At 37.0% G+C, this 17,343-nt stretch overlaps 1 protein-coding gene across 2 annotated transcripts in view; it reads right to left on the reverse strand.

The window, feature by feature from the left end:
- Window positions 1-495: 495 nt before the first annotated feature.
- hdac9b (histone deacetylase 9b) overlaps window positions 496-17,343 on the reverse strand; it is a 55,536-nt gene continuing 38,688 nt past the window's right edge. For both annotated transcript variants that reach the window (XM_079894906.1, XM_079894907.1), the window contains 8 exons: window positions 17,198-17,321; window positions 16,536-16,657; window positions 10,732-10,863; window positions 8,381-8,496; window positions 6,418-6,540; window positions 4,705-4,900; window positions 4,053-4,264; window positions 496-1,400 (listed from right to left, as the gene is read on the reverse strand). In XM_079894906.1, coding sequence (XP_079751032.1) covers window positions 1,074-1,400; window positions 4,053-4,264; window positions 4,705-4,900; window positions 6,418-6,540; window positions 8,381-8,496; window positions 10,732-10,863; window positions 16,536-16,657; window positions 17,198-17,321 — 1,352 coding nt within the window. In that variant the 3' untranslated portion in view covers window positions 496-1,073. The remainder of the gene's footprint in view (window positions 1,401-4,052; window positions 4,265-4,704; window positions 4,901-6,417; window positions 6,541-8,380; window positions 8,497-10,731; window positions 10,864-16,535; window positions 16,658-17,197; window positions 17,322-17,343) is intronic.

The following is a 17,343-nucleotide window of genomic DNA, read 5'->3' on the forward strand; positions in this document are numbered from 1 at the left end:
TCCTCTCCCAGCATTCCTGCGCTCATGAATCATTCTGATTCCTGGCTTCCACCAGGCATTTCCTCTACAACTCTCTCCCTCTGAAAATTCAGCAAGGAGCAGAGTGCCTTCGGTTCGGGCCACAGGAGAACAAGGAACACAGAATGTCATTCTAGAGCTTTCCAGATCGCGTTCCAACTGTTAAAGGAATATTCCAGGTTCAATGCAAGTTAAGTTCAGTTAAAGTTATTGGCAAAGTATTGATTACAAAAAAAAAGAAAAGAAAAAAAGAATGGGGCCAATCTAATAAAATGCTCACAGTTTTATTAGTATAACCACAAGATGTAAACAATATGCTTGTTTTAGTGTGAAAATTTGCTTTCTAACTAAAACCCCAAAATTAGCTTTACAGCTCAAATAATACACTAGTTTCATACAATTATTATATTATATTATATTATATTATTACTGAATCTTCAAAAAAATAAATAAATGTTTAACCTTTTTTTTATTTTTAAGAAAGTGAGAGTCAAATATATTTTTTGTGGAAATCAAAATTATACCACAAGTGCTGTCAATTAATCATAATTTGTACTGAATCCGGAATATTCCTTTATTCCTTTAATTTCGTTGTTGTTGTTGTGTGCATTTTCACTTTTACCGACTTTGTCCCCAGACGATCTGTAAGTCTTTCAGCAAACAATAAGCTTACTCTTACGTACTGTAACATATCTTTATAATAACATTCATATAAAGCAAAGTAAGATCTATAAGAAATCCATAGTGCCATGGGAAAAATCACAGAAATATCCTACAAGAGCTTTGAGTTGCAGTTTCTGAAAGGGCGGATAGAAAGTAGAAAGGATCTCTTAAATTATTATTTCAACAAACAATCAAGAATTGCTTCTTAGCATTTAAAAGACCAAGAGGGCTAAAATTCTCATCTTATTCAATTATATACAAAACATACAACGTACAATACAGATCACTTCACAAGTTCACGAATGAGAGCTCCCAAAGCAATGGCTCTGTGTCGTGTAAGCATGTCGCGTGTGTGTCAGCCTGTGCCTTCGTGTGCAGACGTATCTGTCGTTTCATATCATGGCCTGTATCACCATCCTCCCGTTCACCTGGTGAATGTAGGAGCTCTGCCTGTCGGCCAGGCTCTGAGTGGCCATTGTCTCATCATCGCTGGCTTCGGGCTCCTCCTTGACCCGGATGACCCCAGGATGAGTGTCCAGTGGCTCGATGGGTGATCCGGAGCTGCGGTTGCTGTCGGGACTGTGCCTCCTGATGACACCACCAGAGGGCGAGCTGTCCTCCTGCATGGGATGGTCATGTAAATCCTCTCCCTCTTCCTCCTCGGACTCCTGCAGGTGGACGTTCGGCTGACGGAGCTGCTCGATGGATTTCGATAGCATCTAAGGAAGAGAGAAACACGGTTTATTGTTACTGGAGGTTCTGTCAGCGATGAGTGATTTACACAAACAGTGTCATTTACCAGAAGTGGAACTCATACACAACAGCTAAATAGTGAGGAGGAATCTAAACCTCATGTAAATATACTGTAGCCTACGTCAAGTAAATATAGTCATTGTGTCCGGGAATTAGCAACATACTTTTTATATCTCCTACTAAAGCTGGATGTAAAATTACACAGGTGCCCTATTTAGCACATGTAAAAACATTCAGTTATTAAGCCGGAGAGCTAATCCCTGATTTCACAGCATTCATGACCTCATTTCCCTCAGAAATCATTTACTTCTAGGTACATCTGTTTACAGACCATCCAAAGAGAGATTATTTACTCTTCAGTTGCTTCCAGTCAGTTTTATGGTAAAAACTGAAAATAACAGGATCAATTAAATTACACTTATTTGAAAGGATCTATTAATTACTTACAAATACATTAAAGTTAAATTAATATACTGTATGACTTATATACACCTCTTCTATAATTTATTTTGATATTTTTAGGGGCATCAAGTTAAAAATGTCAAGGTGATACAACTTTCCTGATATCATAATAATAATTAAAAAAAAAAACTTAATTAAATAAAAATAATTTTGAAAATGAAAATGAATGTAGCTTGGCATAATCTTTTATTATTATACCTTTGAAAATAGAATCGTAATAATATCTGAAAAAATCAACAAGTCATGTGGTGCAACCAAACCCAAACATTATATTATACATGTCTCCAACAATATCAAATTGAACTTTTTGTGGCAAGGCAAATTTAGTTTAGGCTGTAAAATATCAGGTGGCCAACAGCCTCAAAAAATGAATGACATGTATGAGTGATTATTAATTCATGATATTTGTCAAATAAACTATTTACCTTGAAAAACACCTTTTTTCCCCTCTAAGCCTTTTTTGTATCATATCTGTGATTTTCTTGTCTGCTATGAATTAAAAAGCTGGGTGAACATCCTCTAAGTGTGGCGATTCCATAATTTGAATTTTTGCCAGGGGTTGTAATGATTAAGATGTGTGCAGTGCACATATATTCAGTGTGAAGGGAAAATATGTTTCAAGTTTTTACTTGATGGTTAAGGCCTCATGGAATTTTTTAGAGTCATTAAACAAAGTTTTCTTGAAAATGGTATAAAAGTTTTTCAAATTCATGACACCAACATGATTTGAAATAGGCCTACATTTCTAAGAACCCGTTTGAAACTATATTTAAAAAAAACAGCTGCACTCTGCATTTAACTCATTTTCTATTTAAACATGATTTGCTAGTTTCACATCATTTAAACATGAAAAACAAATCAGTTAGCAACTTTCAAACTACATTCATGCAACTATACCAGTCATTCGTGACCCAGACCAGACTTCTGTTTTTTTTTGTTTTTTTTTACATGCCCCTTGTGACTGAGGCCATAACAATAAATAGGCAAAACAAGTGCTCTCTAGGTACTTTTGATCTTCATGTCTGAAAATTGCACATGTAACCTTGAATTTCCCATAGCACTCTCAGCAATAATAAGGCAGATCAATCTGCAAGCTCCCGCTAACAATGGAGTCTTTCACAGCGCGAGCCTCCCGTGTCGCTAACCTTGCATGCGCGGCAGAATAATTGCACTTAAACGGATGGCCAGGTCACGGCTGCTGGTGCACAGAAACACAAATATTTCCACAAGGGAACAAAAGTATGTATTCTATCGACTTTGGTGCCCATTTGAACTTGTCCCTATGCAATTTTGTGGTGTTAGCATGCAACTGATGCCTTAAGCTATGCTAATTCAAATGCCGCTTCTGAACCCAGTACATGTTTTTCCCCACACATAATGGAGATGGGCTGTCCAACTTTAGTTCCCATGTGAACTGAATGGTATTTCAAGGTAAATGTGTTTTATGATGACAATATAATCATTCAGCTTCATCCTCATCTTCCCATGACAGCACTAAGAACGTTTTTAGACCTTTAGATCATTCGCTTTGCTCTGAAACAGATACTTAAATTGTTAAAATGTTGCATTTACTTCTTGGTTCGGTTCACAAGGCAACATCAAAGCAAACCAAAGTGTGTTGATGCTAGTCACATGTGAGACCAACTGTCCTCTGACTGGTCAGAGTGCACCTGTTTATGTTCTGGGATTTATGTGAATTTATGTGCGTTTTGTGGCTTTATTTTCATAAATGAATGTGTATATAAGCCTTCATTCTCACAGTAACTGCTGCTTTTTACATAGGCTAATGCATTTCCCATAATGAATTTTCATATAGCTTGGTTCGTTGGTCCATTGGGTTGGATTGCTTTTTCACCACAACAGAACTGCTCTAAAGTTCGTTTTCAATCGGGCTGAAACCACCCTGTTCAGGCCATCTCGGGCTGATTCCCAGACAGCAACATAGTGTCGGCCCAGATCCGGGATCCCAGATTTCACATGCCAGATGTGGGCCGGATCTGGGCCATCACTATGTTCCTGTCTGGGCTGTTTTGATGTGGGTCCAAGTGCGATTGCCATGGTCATATTTGCCTAAACGAACCAAGGGAGAAAACGTGCCAGTTTTTGAAAACACCTTAAAATCATTGCTGCACTGACAGTTGGCTAAATGACTGTACCTTGTTGATGTGGATCTGTTGCTGGTACTGTTTCTGCTTCTCCAGGAAGTTCTGATGTTGCTGCTGAATCACAAGTTGAGCTAGTGTGCTCTGGGGCAGCGGAGCAGATTGGGTGCGGTTTAAGGGCCGGTGACGAGGCAGTTTGTGTCGGGTGCTGCTTGGAGAGCTTTCCATCATGGCCAGCGGAGAAGGAGGATGCACAGGACTTTGACCTATGTAACAAAATGTATATAGACAATGTTATATTGTTTATAATGTGTTTATAATGAATAGATTTAGGAATACTAAGAAGGTTGATGTATAACTTAAAAAAATGAATGAGGGGAACTGGAAAGGTAGTGAAAGATGTCCTTGGTCGACCTAAGGTATGCGTGTAAGTGTTAATGTCAAAATCATAATTTTTGGGTGAACTGTTCCTTTAAAAAAAAAAAAAACTTTAGGCCACAAGCTGAAAGGTTACAGGTTCACACCCCACAAGGGACAATCTTGAGCAACCAGTGTTGTGCTGCTGATCAAGGCACTTAACCCCATGTTGCTCCAGGGGGACTGTACATTGCCATGTGAAAGCCGTTGAAATAAAATGTATTATATTCTATTGAACAAGAATAGAGAGTTCTGAAGTATTCTGTAAGAATCTTGTATATGTTCTCACCAGTAGAGAGGATCTTTTGGTGGCGAAGTTGTTCCTTCTGGAGGAGGTGCTGCAGGAGAGCTTGGTGGCTGCTGCTCACTTTGGTCTCCATCGCAACAGACAGGGGAACTGGACCCAGAAGGTGCGTGGGCAAACCCTGAATGACCGCTGATACACCCCCAGCCTCAACATGCTTCTCCTGAAGTCCTAAAGCAGCCTGACAGGTGATAGAGAGGATATTGTCTATTGTTTGCCCTCTTGTTCACTTGCAAAAGTTTTGAATATACTGATTCAAACCTCAATGTGTGCTATGATAAACAAGAGATTATGTGGAAAGGTCTTGAATATAGCATTAGCCAAATACAGACACATTTATTCAGGTTTATTTAATTTTCTAGGTAAAGAGCAATAGGATATTTAAACTGCAAATTAACTGAAGATTATTTGGAGCTACATTTAATTATCCTGGTTTGGCTGGACTTTAAACAGCAGTAATGGATGAGGTGAATGGGGAGGGCTGGAGTGCAACTGACACCAGACACTTAAGCACAATATTTATCTAAGGCCTATAAAATCCCCCAAGGTCAAAGGCCAGCACCCTGAGGCTACACATATCATCCAGTCAGCCAGTGATGGCTAGTCTTTCAACAGTCAAAGCAATATGCAGCTGAGCCAAGGCCATAAACTACATTTCCCCTCATTTATCAGCGTAAACATCCACATAAAATGAATTAGAAGTTAATCAGTTTTGGTGACAAGAGTTTAAAAGAGACGTTCAAATTAAAAATGTGATTTATTAATCATTCTATTGTATTTCATAAAATATTAGAAATATATAGTTTTGCACACAAGTTTCATGGTTATTTTGAATAGGCTTTGATACCGGAATGAATTGCTCAGCATCAAGTGATATAATATATATATATACTCAAACTATATATATATATAAACTATATCTTCACTTGTATATATTGTATATATATATTAGGACTGTCAAACGATTAATCGCGATTAATCGCATCCAAAATAAAAGTTTGTGTTTACATAATATATGTGTGTGTACGGTATATAATTATTTTCTATATATAAATACACACACATCCATATATATATTTAAGAAAAATGTGTTATTTATATATAAAATATTTATATATAATATAAATTATATATAATATAAATATATATACACAGTATATACATGCAAATATTTCTTAAATATATACATGCATGTGTGTGTATTTATATATAGAAAATAATTATATACCGTACACACACATATATTATGTAAAAACAAACTTTTATTTTGGATGCGATTAATCACGATTAATCGTTTGACAGCCCTAATATATATATATATATATATATATATATATATATATATATATACATATATACATATGCAAATATATGCACTTCTTCTGTACTCATTGCAGTCTAATTCAGTGTGTTATGTTGTTAATGCCGAAAATCTAGACTTAGTGTGAACAGGCCTTAACGGAGGAAGTTATGAAAGAGGATGCGCATGTCATTATTTTACTTGCTTTATAGATGAAATGAACTAATTTAATAATTGATGATCTTTACAACTGAACTGAATCAAAACTGAACTGACTTCAGCTGAACAACAGCCAAAATGCATAATTTTCCTATTATTACTGTATTATTACTGTATAACTGTTTTGAAACACTCTGTATTGTATAAAGTGCTATATAAAAAAAGGTTACTTGACTTACACTGATGGGAGAGGAGGCAGCCGGGAGACCCAGGGAGATGTTGGGCAGCGATGGAGACGTATAGAGATTTAACATAGACATTGAGCTTTCAGGCCCTAATAACCTCGACTGTGACGGCCACCGCTGTGATGGAAAAAGAGAGAGAGAGGGGAATGGAGGAAGGGGAGAGAGAAAAAGAGATATTTTGAAATCCCACTACGGACCATTGGAAAGAGCAACAGCAACAGAACAATAAACTTTAATGTACTAAAACGAATGACGGTTTTGTTCCTGCCACAGCGGAGCTGAATGAGCTCAACGTGGAGAAACCCACAAATGCAGAATCGTGTCCCAGTCGCTATCATTTCACTGCATCAGAGAAAAAAACTGATCAGTTTTCGACTGTACTTCCTCCACCCAGTGGTGCGGCCCATCAGCATGTGGCAGAGAGGCTGTACTGTTTATCCTTCAATCCCTCCTGCCTATTCACTGACCTGTATGTGGATATCCGGCCTTATTTGACCCAGGGGACCAGTTCCCTCTGAAAGAAGATACCCAATGTAACGGATCACAAACACGGCTCGCTTACGAAACTGGCGCGCTGTCTGCGGGTAGCACCTCGACCCAGCGGTCCGATCCATGAGACGTCAAGCTTATGTCAATACAATAGCGATCGGGCGTGTTTGTGTTGTTAGCGTGTCTTTGGCTACCAGCGGCTGGTGGATCAATTAAGCTCAACCACCCACCACCTCGACCCTGGATCACAGCGCAATAAGCATTCCTTCTCGGCTATTGCATTGGAGGTCCATGGGAGTGTAAACAGTGGTGTTGAAGAATAACACAGCTGCTAAGCTGAGGCTTCACAGAGACATGTCACATTTGCCCAGAATACACCTCTTTGTGAGCAAAGTCCACAGGGACCTGGAGGAACCGAGCCGTGAAGCCACCAGGAAGTGAGTCAGAGGGAGCTAATGAACATTTTGGGTTCAATACGTTACGCTCAATCGGCAGTAGGGATTCACGATTTGGAGAAAAAATATATACAATTGCGATTTTTTTTGTTGTTGTTGATAAAAATCTCTAAAAATAGCTTGTTTGCAGGGCTGTGCAACTTTTCCCAAAATTGTGTGATTATAAATCAATATGACTGAGATTATTATTGTTATTATTAACTGCTGACATCTAAAAGAACACAGTGTTGCGCTACACCTTTAAACACGCAGCGCATATATTTATTTAATTAAATAGCAGCCAATTTAAAATCTGACATTATTTTATAAAAGCACTTCAAAAAGAAAAACATATTTTTTATATACATCTTGTGAGATACTTTTGAGACAGAGTTTTTTTACATTTACAAATTTCCCCCCTCCATTTCCATAGTAAATGCCTCAATGTAAACCAGAATTTAGATTTTTTTTAAAGACATGGATAGTCAAAATTCATTTTGTGGTGATCAACATTATGAACAACAGTGCTGTCGATTGAGCATAACTTGTACTGAACCTGGAATATTCCTTTAATATGCAGGCTATATTGAAGGCTGAAGGTGTAAATGTCCACAACTGTCCGAAACTGTCTGTTTCAAGCAGTATCTCATCTACTCTTTCTTGCCATGAGCTTTACGAGAGCCGCAGGCAAAGAAAACCACATAGCTATGCCAGTAAATGTTAGCGGTATAGAGCAGGAGTTTGTGGGAGGAAGTGAACTGACTCTTTATTGTCCGTGCTGGGAGCCGTTTTCATTGGACTGCGACGGACAAGCAGGTCACATGCTGTAGAGACAGAGTTGTGTTTTCATAGCTGCACAAGGACAGGCTGGGTTTGTGTCGAGGAAATTTATGGGTGTGGCCTGGTGGCCATCAACTTTTCTTTAAGTCGTACAGGTTCTAATCTTTCAGGAAAGCTTTGATGAAACTGCTGTGAGAAAGCTAAACTGTTAATAGACTTTTGTACCTGTAATAAAACTTGTTTAATGGAAGTACCTCAGTGCGTGTGGTGACTGGTAGTGAGGAGGGTCCGTTTTCAGCCCCTAAGGCACTGCAGGCCCCGTTGGGTGAACTGGGCCCCGATCCTGGTGCACTGCTGCTGGCTGTGGATTCTGGGGAAGATTCAATTAAACAGACATAAGTTCAAGTGTATACATCATTGACATTATCATTTATAAACTGTACAGATCTATACAGTACCAGTCAAAAGTTTGGAAACACTACTATTTTTAATGCTTTTGAAAGAAGTCTCTTATGCTCATCAAGCCTGCAGTTAAAAAAAAACAAAAAAAAAAAAAACAGTAATATTATGAAATATTATTACAATTTAAAATAATGGTTCTCTTTTTTAATATACTTTAAAATGTAATTTATTTTTGTGATGCAAAGCTGAATTTTCATCAGCAAGTACTCCAGTCTTTGGTGTCTTATGATCCTTCAGAAATCATTCTAATATGCTGATTTATGATCAATGTTGGAAACAGTTGTGCTGCTTAATATTTTTTTATAACCTGAGATACTTTTTTCAGGATTATTTGATGAATAAAAAGTTAAAAAGAACTGTATTTATTTAGAATAGAAATCTTTTGTAACAATATACACTACCGTTCAAAAGTTTGGGAACAATAACAATTTTTTTTTTAAGAAATTAGTACTTTAATTCAACAAGGATGCGTTAAATTGATAAAAGGTGATGGTAACGATTTATATTGTTAGAAATGTTTTTATTTTGAATAAATGCTGTTTTTATGAATAAATGCTGTTAACGTTTTACTCATCAATGAATCCTGAAAAAAGTATTCCAAAAAAATATATTAAACAGCACAACTGTTTCCATCATTGATAATAACTGAGTATCAAATTATCATATTAGAATGATTTCTGAAGGATCATAAGACACCAAAGACTGGAGTACTTGCTGATGAAACTTCAGCTTTGCATCACAAAAATAAATTACATTTTAAAGTATATTAAAAAAGAGAACCATTATTTTAAATTGTAATAATATTTCATAATATTAGTGTTTTTTTTGGGTTTTTTTTTTGTTTTTAACTGCAGGCTTGATGAGCATAAGAGACTTCTTTCAAAAGCATTAAAAATAGTAGTGTTTCCAAACTTTTGACTGGTACTGTATATCAACAAAAGTTTTCAACTAAGTATATTTTTCCTGCAATTTTCAAGGTAAAAGAATAACACACACACATATACATAAATATATACATACATACACACAATAATGTAATCAGATTTTTTTTTTTTAATTAAGTACTTGTAATAAGTACTTGTACTTGTAAGTACTTGTAAGTACATTTTATGGATTACATTATTATATATTATTCCCACAATGGCAGTAAATTATTCATAATGATTCCCCTAAATCTTTGTTTCTCTCTTTTAAAATTTTTCTTTCTTAAAAGTCCTACCACTTATATACATTTGTAAATACTCAATATATTTTTCTTTAAAAAAAAAATCATACTGTTTTTTTCATCCTTATTATCCCAAAAAATATCAAAATTAATATTAGTTTGTTTATAAAAAAAAATATTTATTTAAGTCATTCTATATACAGTATATTGGGATTTTTTTTATGCATTTTAAAAAAAATGAATAAATCCAGACAAAAAAGTGCTGTCGAATCGATTAATCGCGATTAATCGCATCTACCATAAAAGTTTGTGTTTATATAATGTGTGTGTGTGTATATATTATTAAATTTATATATATCATATATTTGTCTGTGTGTGTGTGTGTGTCTTTGTATATGTACATATACACATACTAGTATATATGTGTATAAATATATGTGTGTATACAGTATATACACACACATTTAATAATAATTATACACACACATATGTTTTGTAAACACACACTTTTAAGTTAGATGTGATTAACCACGATTAATCGATTTGACAGCACAAAAAACATGCATGTCATGTCATTGATCCATCTCTCTATGTATTTTATGAGATAAAATCTGGCATCTGGCAAACAGCAATATAATGATATCATATGTGGCATCTTTACATAAGATTTACTGGATGACAATCTTGCCACTGTGTTTTTCCAAACCCAACCACCAACTGCTGCCACTGATACATCATAAATATACATAAGCGACTGAAATACCGTGGAAAAATCATTCAACCGGCCAAGGCTCAAAACCACATTGGATGGCACTCCGGATTACACCTGCCAGAGCGGCCGTTACATAATAACACTGAGCTTCACAGACAGTGGATGGAGAGAAACTGCCAGTGGACTGCCAACCAGTAGGATGTCTTATTGTTTATGCCCCAGGTATATTGTCTAATGTGAGATGCATTATGGGACAGCACTCCTACCCAGAAGCTCCAGGGCTCTCTTTTTGAAGGGTGTCATGATGCTCCCCTCCTTCCTCCTGAGAAGTGGGCTGCTCCTCCTCTCTGCAACCTTCTGCTTTAACCTGGACCTCACCTTTAGATTGGGCTCTGAGACTGAAGAGAAAACAGTGACACATTTAAATCAAATATCTAAGCTTTTTTTAGCCAAGTGTTGTTAAGGAAATGTTTTGATGTATTTGTAGCTGTGCCTGTTAGTAAGCAGGAGAGGGGAATCCACAGTGTTGTGTAGTAGCATTCCTGTGCTGTGATGTTATTGGTCTGTGATTAGATCTGTGGGCATTTACAGGCTGTTTTCAAAGATAAGAGTTCCCTCATCACCTGGAGTAAATTAGGCTGAGTAGCACAAAGGTTTGACATACACTGACCATAAAAAAAATTGTGAAAAAATAAAAATAAAAATAAGAACGATATGTTGGCATGATGTAATGTTTGAACATGGTAATATATTATATTCGTTTGGGCTCAGTGAGATTTTTTATTTTTATTTAAAGAAATTAATGCTTTTATTCAGCAAGGACATATTAAACGTATTACAAGTGGCAGTAAAGACATTTATAATGTTAAAAAACATTACTAGTTTTCAAGTAAACGCTGTTCTTTTTTAAAATTTTATTCTTCAGGGAATCCTCAAAAAAAATGTATCATGGTTTCCACAAAAAATATTTACCACATTCGTTTTTACCATTGATAATAACAAATCAAATCAACGTTTTACTATATTTTAGTAGAAAAATGTGTTATTATCAATGCAAATAAATTATTATATTAAAATTCAGGATTTGAATAATATTAACATTTTATAAATACTACAATAATAGTCAATGCAACTTCAATTCTGATATATTTTACGGTTTTTAGTTTAGTTTTTTATAGTGAGTCTCTGTATAGTAATTCAATTAACAGACAACGTTGGCAGATGTTTTGGTGCGTAAAAGTAACATGTCTTCTATGCAAAATCATATTAATTCAAAACATTAAAAAAGAATCGACAATGACTACAAAAAAAAAACAACATATTTACATCATTATATTCAAATTACACCCTATGGAGCATTTTACCATCATTTAAATACTGTTGAATTATGGAGAAGTGTCTGTTTTGCATGACTGTAATCTACAGGCAAGTATTTCTAAACAACTCCCTGATGGGAAGTGAGTGAGTAAGTCAGCCACACAGATTCAGTGCCTCCCTTTGGAAAACACCCACATCACAACTAGCAGCCAGAAATACCGAAATTTGGTCTCATTATTATGAGTGTTGTTTTATATTTTCCCCCATCAGTTCCTCATTGTGCAGTAGTACCACCCAGTGAGCAAGTTATTATGTTGATCAGTGGTTCTCGACTGGTTTTGCTTCACAATATGCAGTATATATATATCACAGTTTTGCAAGATAAACTATTTTTGTATTATTGTTTGTTCGCCACTTTATGTCATTCGGCCCTCCAGTTAAGGTCTTATGATCTTGATTTATTTTAGAAAGGTATTGTTACCATCCTTAAAAAGACAGTTGACCAAATGTAAAGGACCATACAGGATGACTTGTATGAGAAGTGGGAGTCATGGGAAGACACAGCTGTAAGTACTAATCTCAAGGGAAAGAACTGGACCGCAGGCTGGGCTGCTATTTCAGGCCTCTTCAGAAGCAGAGGCAGGACTGTCTGCTCCCAATCCAGCAGTGCGCTAATGGGATGTAAATCCCGCAAGCGGAGTGGGCTGAGAGCGAACTGCAGGGAGCCCTCTCCAATCCGCCTTGCACCCCACACTGTCCTGATTGCCTTCTATTTTTGTTCCGGCGCTACAGCCTGTCACCACGGGAACGCTACCCTATTGCTGTGGAGGTGGAAGAGCGATTGTTGGTGGGTTTAGTAGGAGGCTGTGATCGTGATGCCATGGGAGAACTCATCACTCTACTCCACAGCTTCGCTAAAAACAGTGGCCATCACTCTGTCGGAGAGACAGGCCCGACACCTGCTTGATTTTTCCCCAGCACTGACGTATATGGCCTGGAACTAGATGCCAAGCCAAACAGGAATATATATGAGGCAAAGACTTAACAGGCCCATAAATCAATCATATTATTACATTTGAAAGCAGCACTGGAGGGTACACACTGCTGAGTTCTATTTATTGTGTTGTCTCAACTCGAAGATGAAGTTCGCTTCAAAGTTGTGGCTTAGCATGTGTCAGACAAGTGTAGCCTATATGTATGTGTAAAGTGACAAAAAAAGATCATCTCTACTAAGATGTGATAACCAGGGTCAATAATTAACACTCATCAAGAGCAAGTGTGAGTAAAAATGTGCGTGAAAATCCCAGTAGATCAGCAGTTTCTGAAATATCATCAACCACGCCACGTTCTCTTAAATCACCTTTCTTTCCCATTCTGATGCTCAGTTTTAACTTCAGCAGATCGTCTTGACCATGTCTACATGCCTAAATGCATTGAGTTGCAGCCACGTGATTGGCTGATTGGGTATTTGTGTTAAAAAGCAGCTGAACAGGTGTACCTAATAAAATGGCCAGTGAGTGTATTTAATATTCAATTGTTCCATTGCATCCATTGCATTTCCTTAACGGCCCACTGAAGTGCCTTGGAACGCGCAGCTTTGTATGATGCCCTTTTCAGACTCCCCCTTTTCAAATAGCCAATGGCATTTAGTTTACCTCACAGACTGCAAGTCATAACTTGTAAGAATTGAGAAATTAGGAAATGCCGGACAGTCTGGTTGAAGAGCGACCAGACCCTGAGAGGACAAAGGACCTCTCTGGAAATTAACATTTGAACTCCCCCTTGTGCACTATCAAGACAGCACCATGGAAGCGAATCAGAGTGCTGATGAAAAATTCTGGCCATTTCAGTCTTAACCAACGTACAATTGGAAAATGGAATAAAACTTGACCGAACACACATCTTCAACCCATATTGCTCCGTGACATGTCGTCAACGGTCACTTTGGCCAGGGGGCGGGACGCTTTAGATTCTAGAGAGCATTTGATTGGACAGAAGCTGAAGTCCTCAGTTTTGTCATAAAAATCCGTGATCCACTTTAGTAGAAGTGAGAGACAGCTTACATCTCCTAAATGCGAATTTTGTCATTGTTTTGGAACACAGCAGCTTATTCATAACCTTAAGGCTAACATATTCATACTAAAAGCTAAAAAAACGTAAATTTTGATTTCAGGGGACCTTTAAAAGAAGAGCAGAGTCAGACCTTCTAAAGATAACCCATCTGTGCACACACCTTATCCAGTCTATGGCCTCTCTTATACTTGTTTCTCTCATTAGTAAAAATACAAACACCTGTTTACCCAGGAGATGAAGGCTTTGTGATGCAACAAACAAATATTACTTCATCATTGGATCTTGGTTCATTTTTCTTGTTTCCCCCCCTATACCATATCCCTCCATCTCCAGTGGGGAATAATGGCATGGCATAATAAAGCATGTCTGGTCTGACGGCCCAAAATATCCACATTTAAGACACACAAACTCAAATCCCTCTCATCTCAGCTGCACCTGCTCTACATGTTTGGTATGTGGGTCATAAGAAGGAGTTTTTTCCCCCGTCTTCAATAAGCTGGGCTATTCCTGCCCGCAGCAGTGTCAAGTGCCCCCCACACGGATCTTTTCTAGTCCAGAACTTGGCACAAAGAAGATAGGTGGTGAGTAAACAAGCTAATCATGTGATCCTTTGGAGATAAACAGCTTGTTTTTCTTTGACAAGTTCAATCAAGGTTTTTTTCACAACAGTGAGATCAAACCAAAGCCACATTGAGTTATATAGATGATTCAGCATTGATGACCCCAGGGAAATTAAGGATTACCTCTTGAAAAAGTGTCAGTTCTTGTAGCACTCACAAAACAGCCTTGTTTTGGTTCATTCTCTCTACAGTGCTAACCTAAACCTTTGACATATGCCAGTCAAGCATCTCCCATGAAATCCAGGATGTGGAACAACCAGCATCTTTGTGCGGCTCCTGTTGTGTGCCTACATCTAATTGAGACAGACAGGAAGAGGGGGAGGGGACCTTACACGAGTGTGACCACATATAGAGTTTGGAATCCAACTAGCAGGAAATACGTTTTAAAAGGTTTAGGTAATGGATAAGATTAACACACATAAAGGACGGGTTATTCCTGACACTTATTTGGCTTTCGGTAGCATATATTAATATGATTTGACAAACATTTAAAGTTACTTCTCAATGAAACGGTTTATTTCCGAAATGTTGTCACTTCAATAAGTTATATAATAATGAATTAAGAAAAACGTCGAATTTGTATAAGAATTTTGTATTTTCATATTTAAAAAGTCATGTCGTGCAACCAACACGCTGAAACACAGAGACTAAAAACATAAAACAGGCAATCATATCATTGAGTGTCTGCCAAGGTCAAAAAGTCTCTGTGCAAAAATATTGTACAATATTGTTAGAGTTAGTAAAACATATTTTTTTACACTGAAAAATATATTTTAAAATTAAGATGTGTACACAAAAATACAAGAATATTACTTGATGGTTACACCACATGACATTTTTAGAGTCATTAAATTTAAACATTTCATAAAATGTGTAAAAAGTTTTTTCAAAACAGCACAAACCCAATATATATACAAAGAATGTTGACATCGAGACGTGTTTTAACAAGATTTTCCCTTTCCTTTATCATGGTCTACCAATAATCAATCAATAATATGTTATTGATCTTAATAATATGTAATAGGGACCAAAGCGGTTCATATTTATAAGTTTTCCTAACAGCAACAGCTCAGGCCTTTTTTTTTTTCTTTTCTTTTTTCTTTGTTGGGACTGCTTTCTCAGCAGGCTGTTTGGATTCCAGAACCTTCCGCTCCTTTTAGTTCTCAGGATATTGGCTGGTTTCAGTGGAGCGAAGCAGAAATTGATGCTGAAACTGGGAGGAGGTTACTGTTGAAAAGCTAAGACAATAAACATGTCTCTTTCATGTGTCCATAAAGAGCTTATTTGAACAGAACAACCAACATAATTACCTTAGATTAGTTTACATTGGGCACACACAGTCTGCATAATTTAGGATTAAACCTCCATTGCCTGATCCCTAAATTATGTAAATACACAACATGCCAACCCATATGGTGAAGCATTTAGGCAGGTATAATTGTTTACCATCATAATTCAAAGGGACACAAAGGGGAAGGAATGTAATGTCATTTCCGTGACTTAACAGCACTGTTATGAACAGTTCGCCCTTTGCAAGAACTCATGACTGGCCGGCCAAGTGGGAGTCATAACTCACGCTAATACTGACTTCCTACGAGACTCCCTCCAACACTGAGTCAACAAACCTGTGGTGTTTTCTTGTGAAAAGTCAAGGATATTCTAAATTATTAAAGCCTCTTATATAGCTGAAAATTATATACCTTTTAGTGTTTTAGGAAATTTGTGGTTCAGTCGCATGCTATGAGGGAAAGAAATCCTACTGTGGAAATCTACTCTTCATTTACAGTACTTAAACTATCCATGAAATAATGCAAATACGGTTATTATCTCTCTCAAGGGATCCTGTAATTCTGGGAAAAACACTTTAATCAGAACCCCTCCTCAGTGCAAAAAGCGGTGACTTGTGAGCAAAGCTACAAATTAAATATTATATGTGCAACGCACATTTTGGCAATATCACAAGATTACAGTGGGAACGGATTGTGAGTGACTCCTTTTTGAGGCAGTACAGCTAAATAAATAAAAAATGGATTTTGAGAGGCCAACTTTTAGAAACCTACCTGTCTTCCTCAGAGGAAAGTCGTCCCGGCAGTCCTGTGGGGAGGGCAGGGAGATCTTGTAGGAGGAGGACGCGCCTCCCAAAGGAGGTGAACTTTGCTCCAGAGAGGTGTGATGGGAGGCCCTGAACAGAAAGGAGATGCAAACTGAACTCCTGAACTTACCTCACAGTCATAAATACAGCTGACAGCCCTTCTGTGCTCTAGTACCATCCACCTTAGTATCAATTTACTGATTATTAGCTAAAATCGAAATTTTTGTATGGAAAATCTGAAAAGTGCTTCCAGTCTTGCTTTATTTTATAAACTATAAGTAGCCTACATTTAACTTTATTTGTATTTCATCTTTTAAAACACTACCCTTTAAAGTTGGGTGTTTTCCCTAAAAAAATGACTGCTTATTGATAGTAATAAGGTAGTTGCTGTAGTAGTTATTTTTAGGTATTAGTACTAATATGCATGCTAATAAGCATGTAGTTAATAGTGTATATGTGTGAATAGTGAATCTGAAGTGCTACAATTTTAAAATATCTATTCATATATCACATGCTTAGATAGTATTTAAATGTTTGTGCTATTTCTGTGCTACATCCATTTAAAATGAAATAACACATTTCAGCTTATTTAAAAAAGCAAATGGTTTGAGGTTTGTGCAGGTTACTTACGTGTACCACAGTTTGGAGCTCTGTGTGATTTTCTGGGGGACCCCATTTGACATGCCGTCTTTGGTGGATTTACTCAACAGAAACTCTTGTAGTTTCTGCTTGACCTCCGTGCTGGCCGCTGCACCTGTCAGACCAGGAGACGCACA

This window comes from Squalius cephalus (assembly GCF_949319135.1).
Source record: "Squalius cephalus genome assembly, chromosome: 15".
Taxonomy (NCBI): domain Eukaryota; kingdom Metazoa; phylum Chordata; class Actinopteri; order Cypriniformes; family Leuciscidae; genus Squalius; species Squalius cephalus.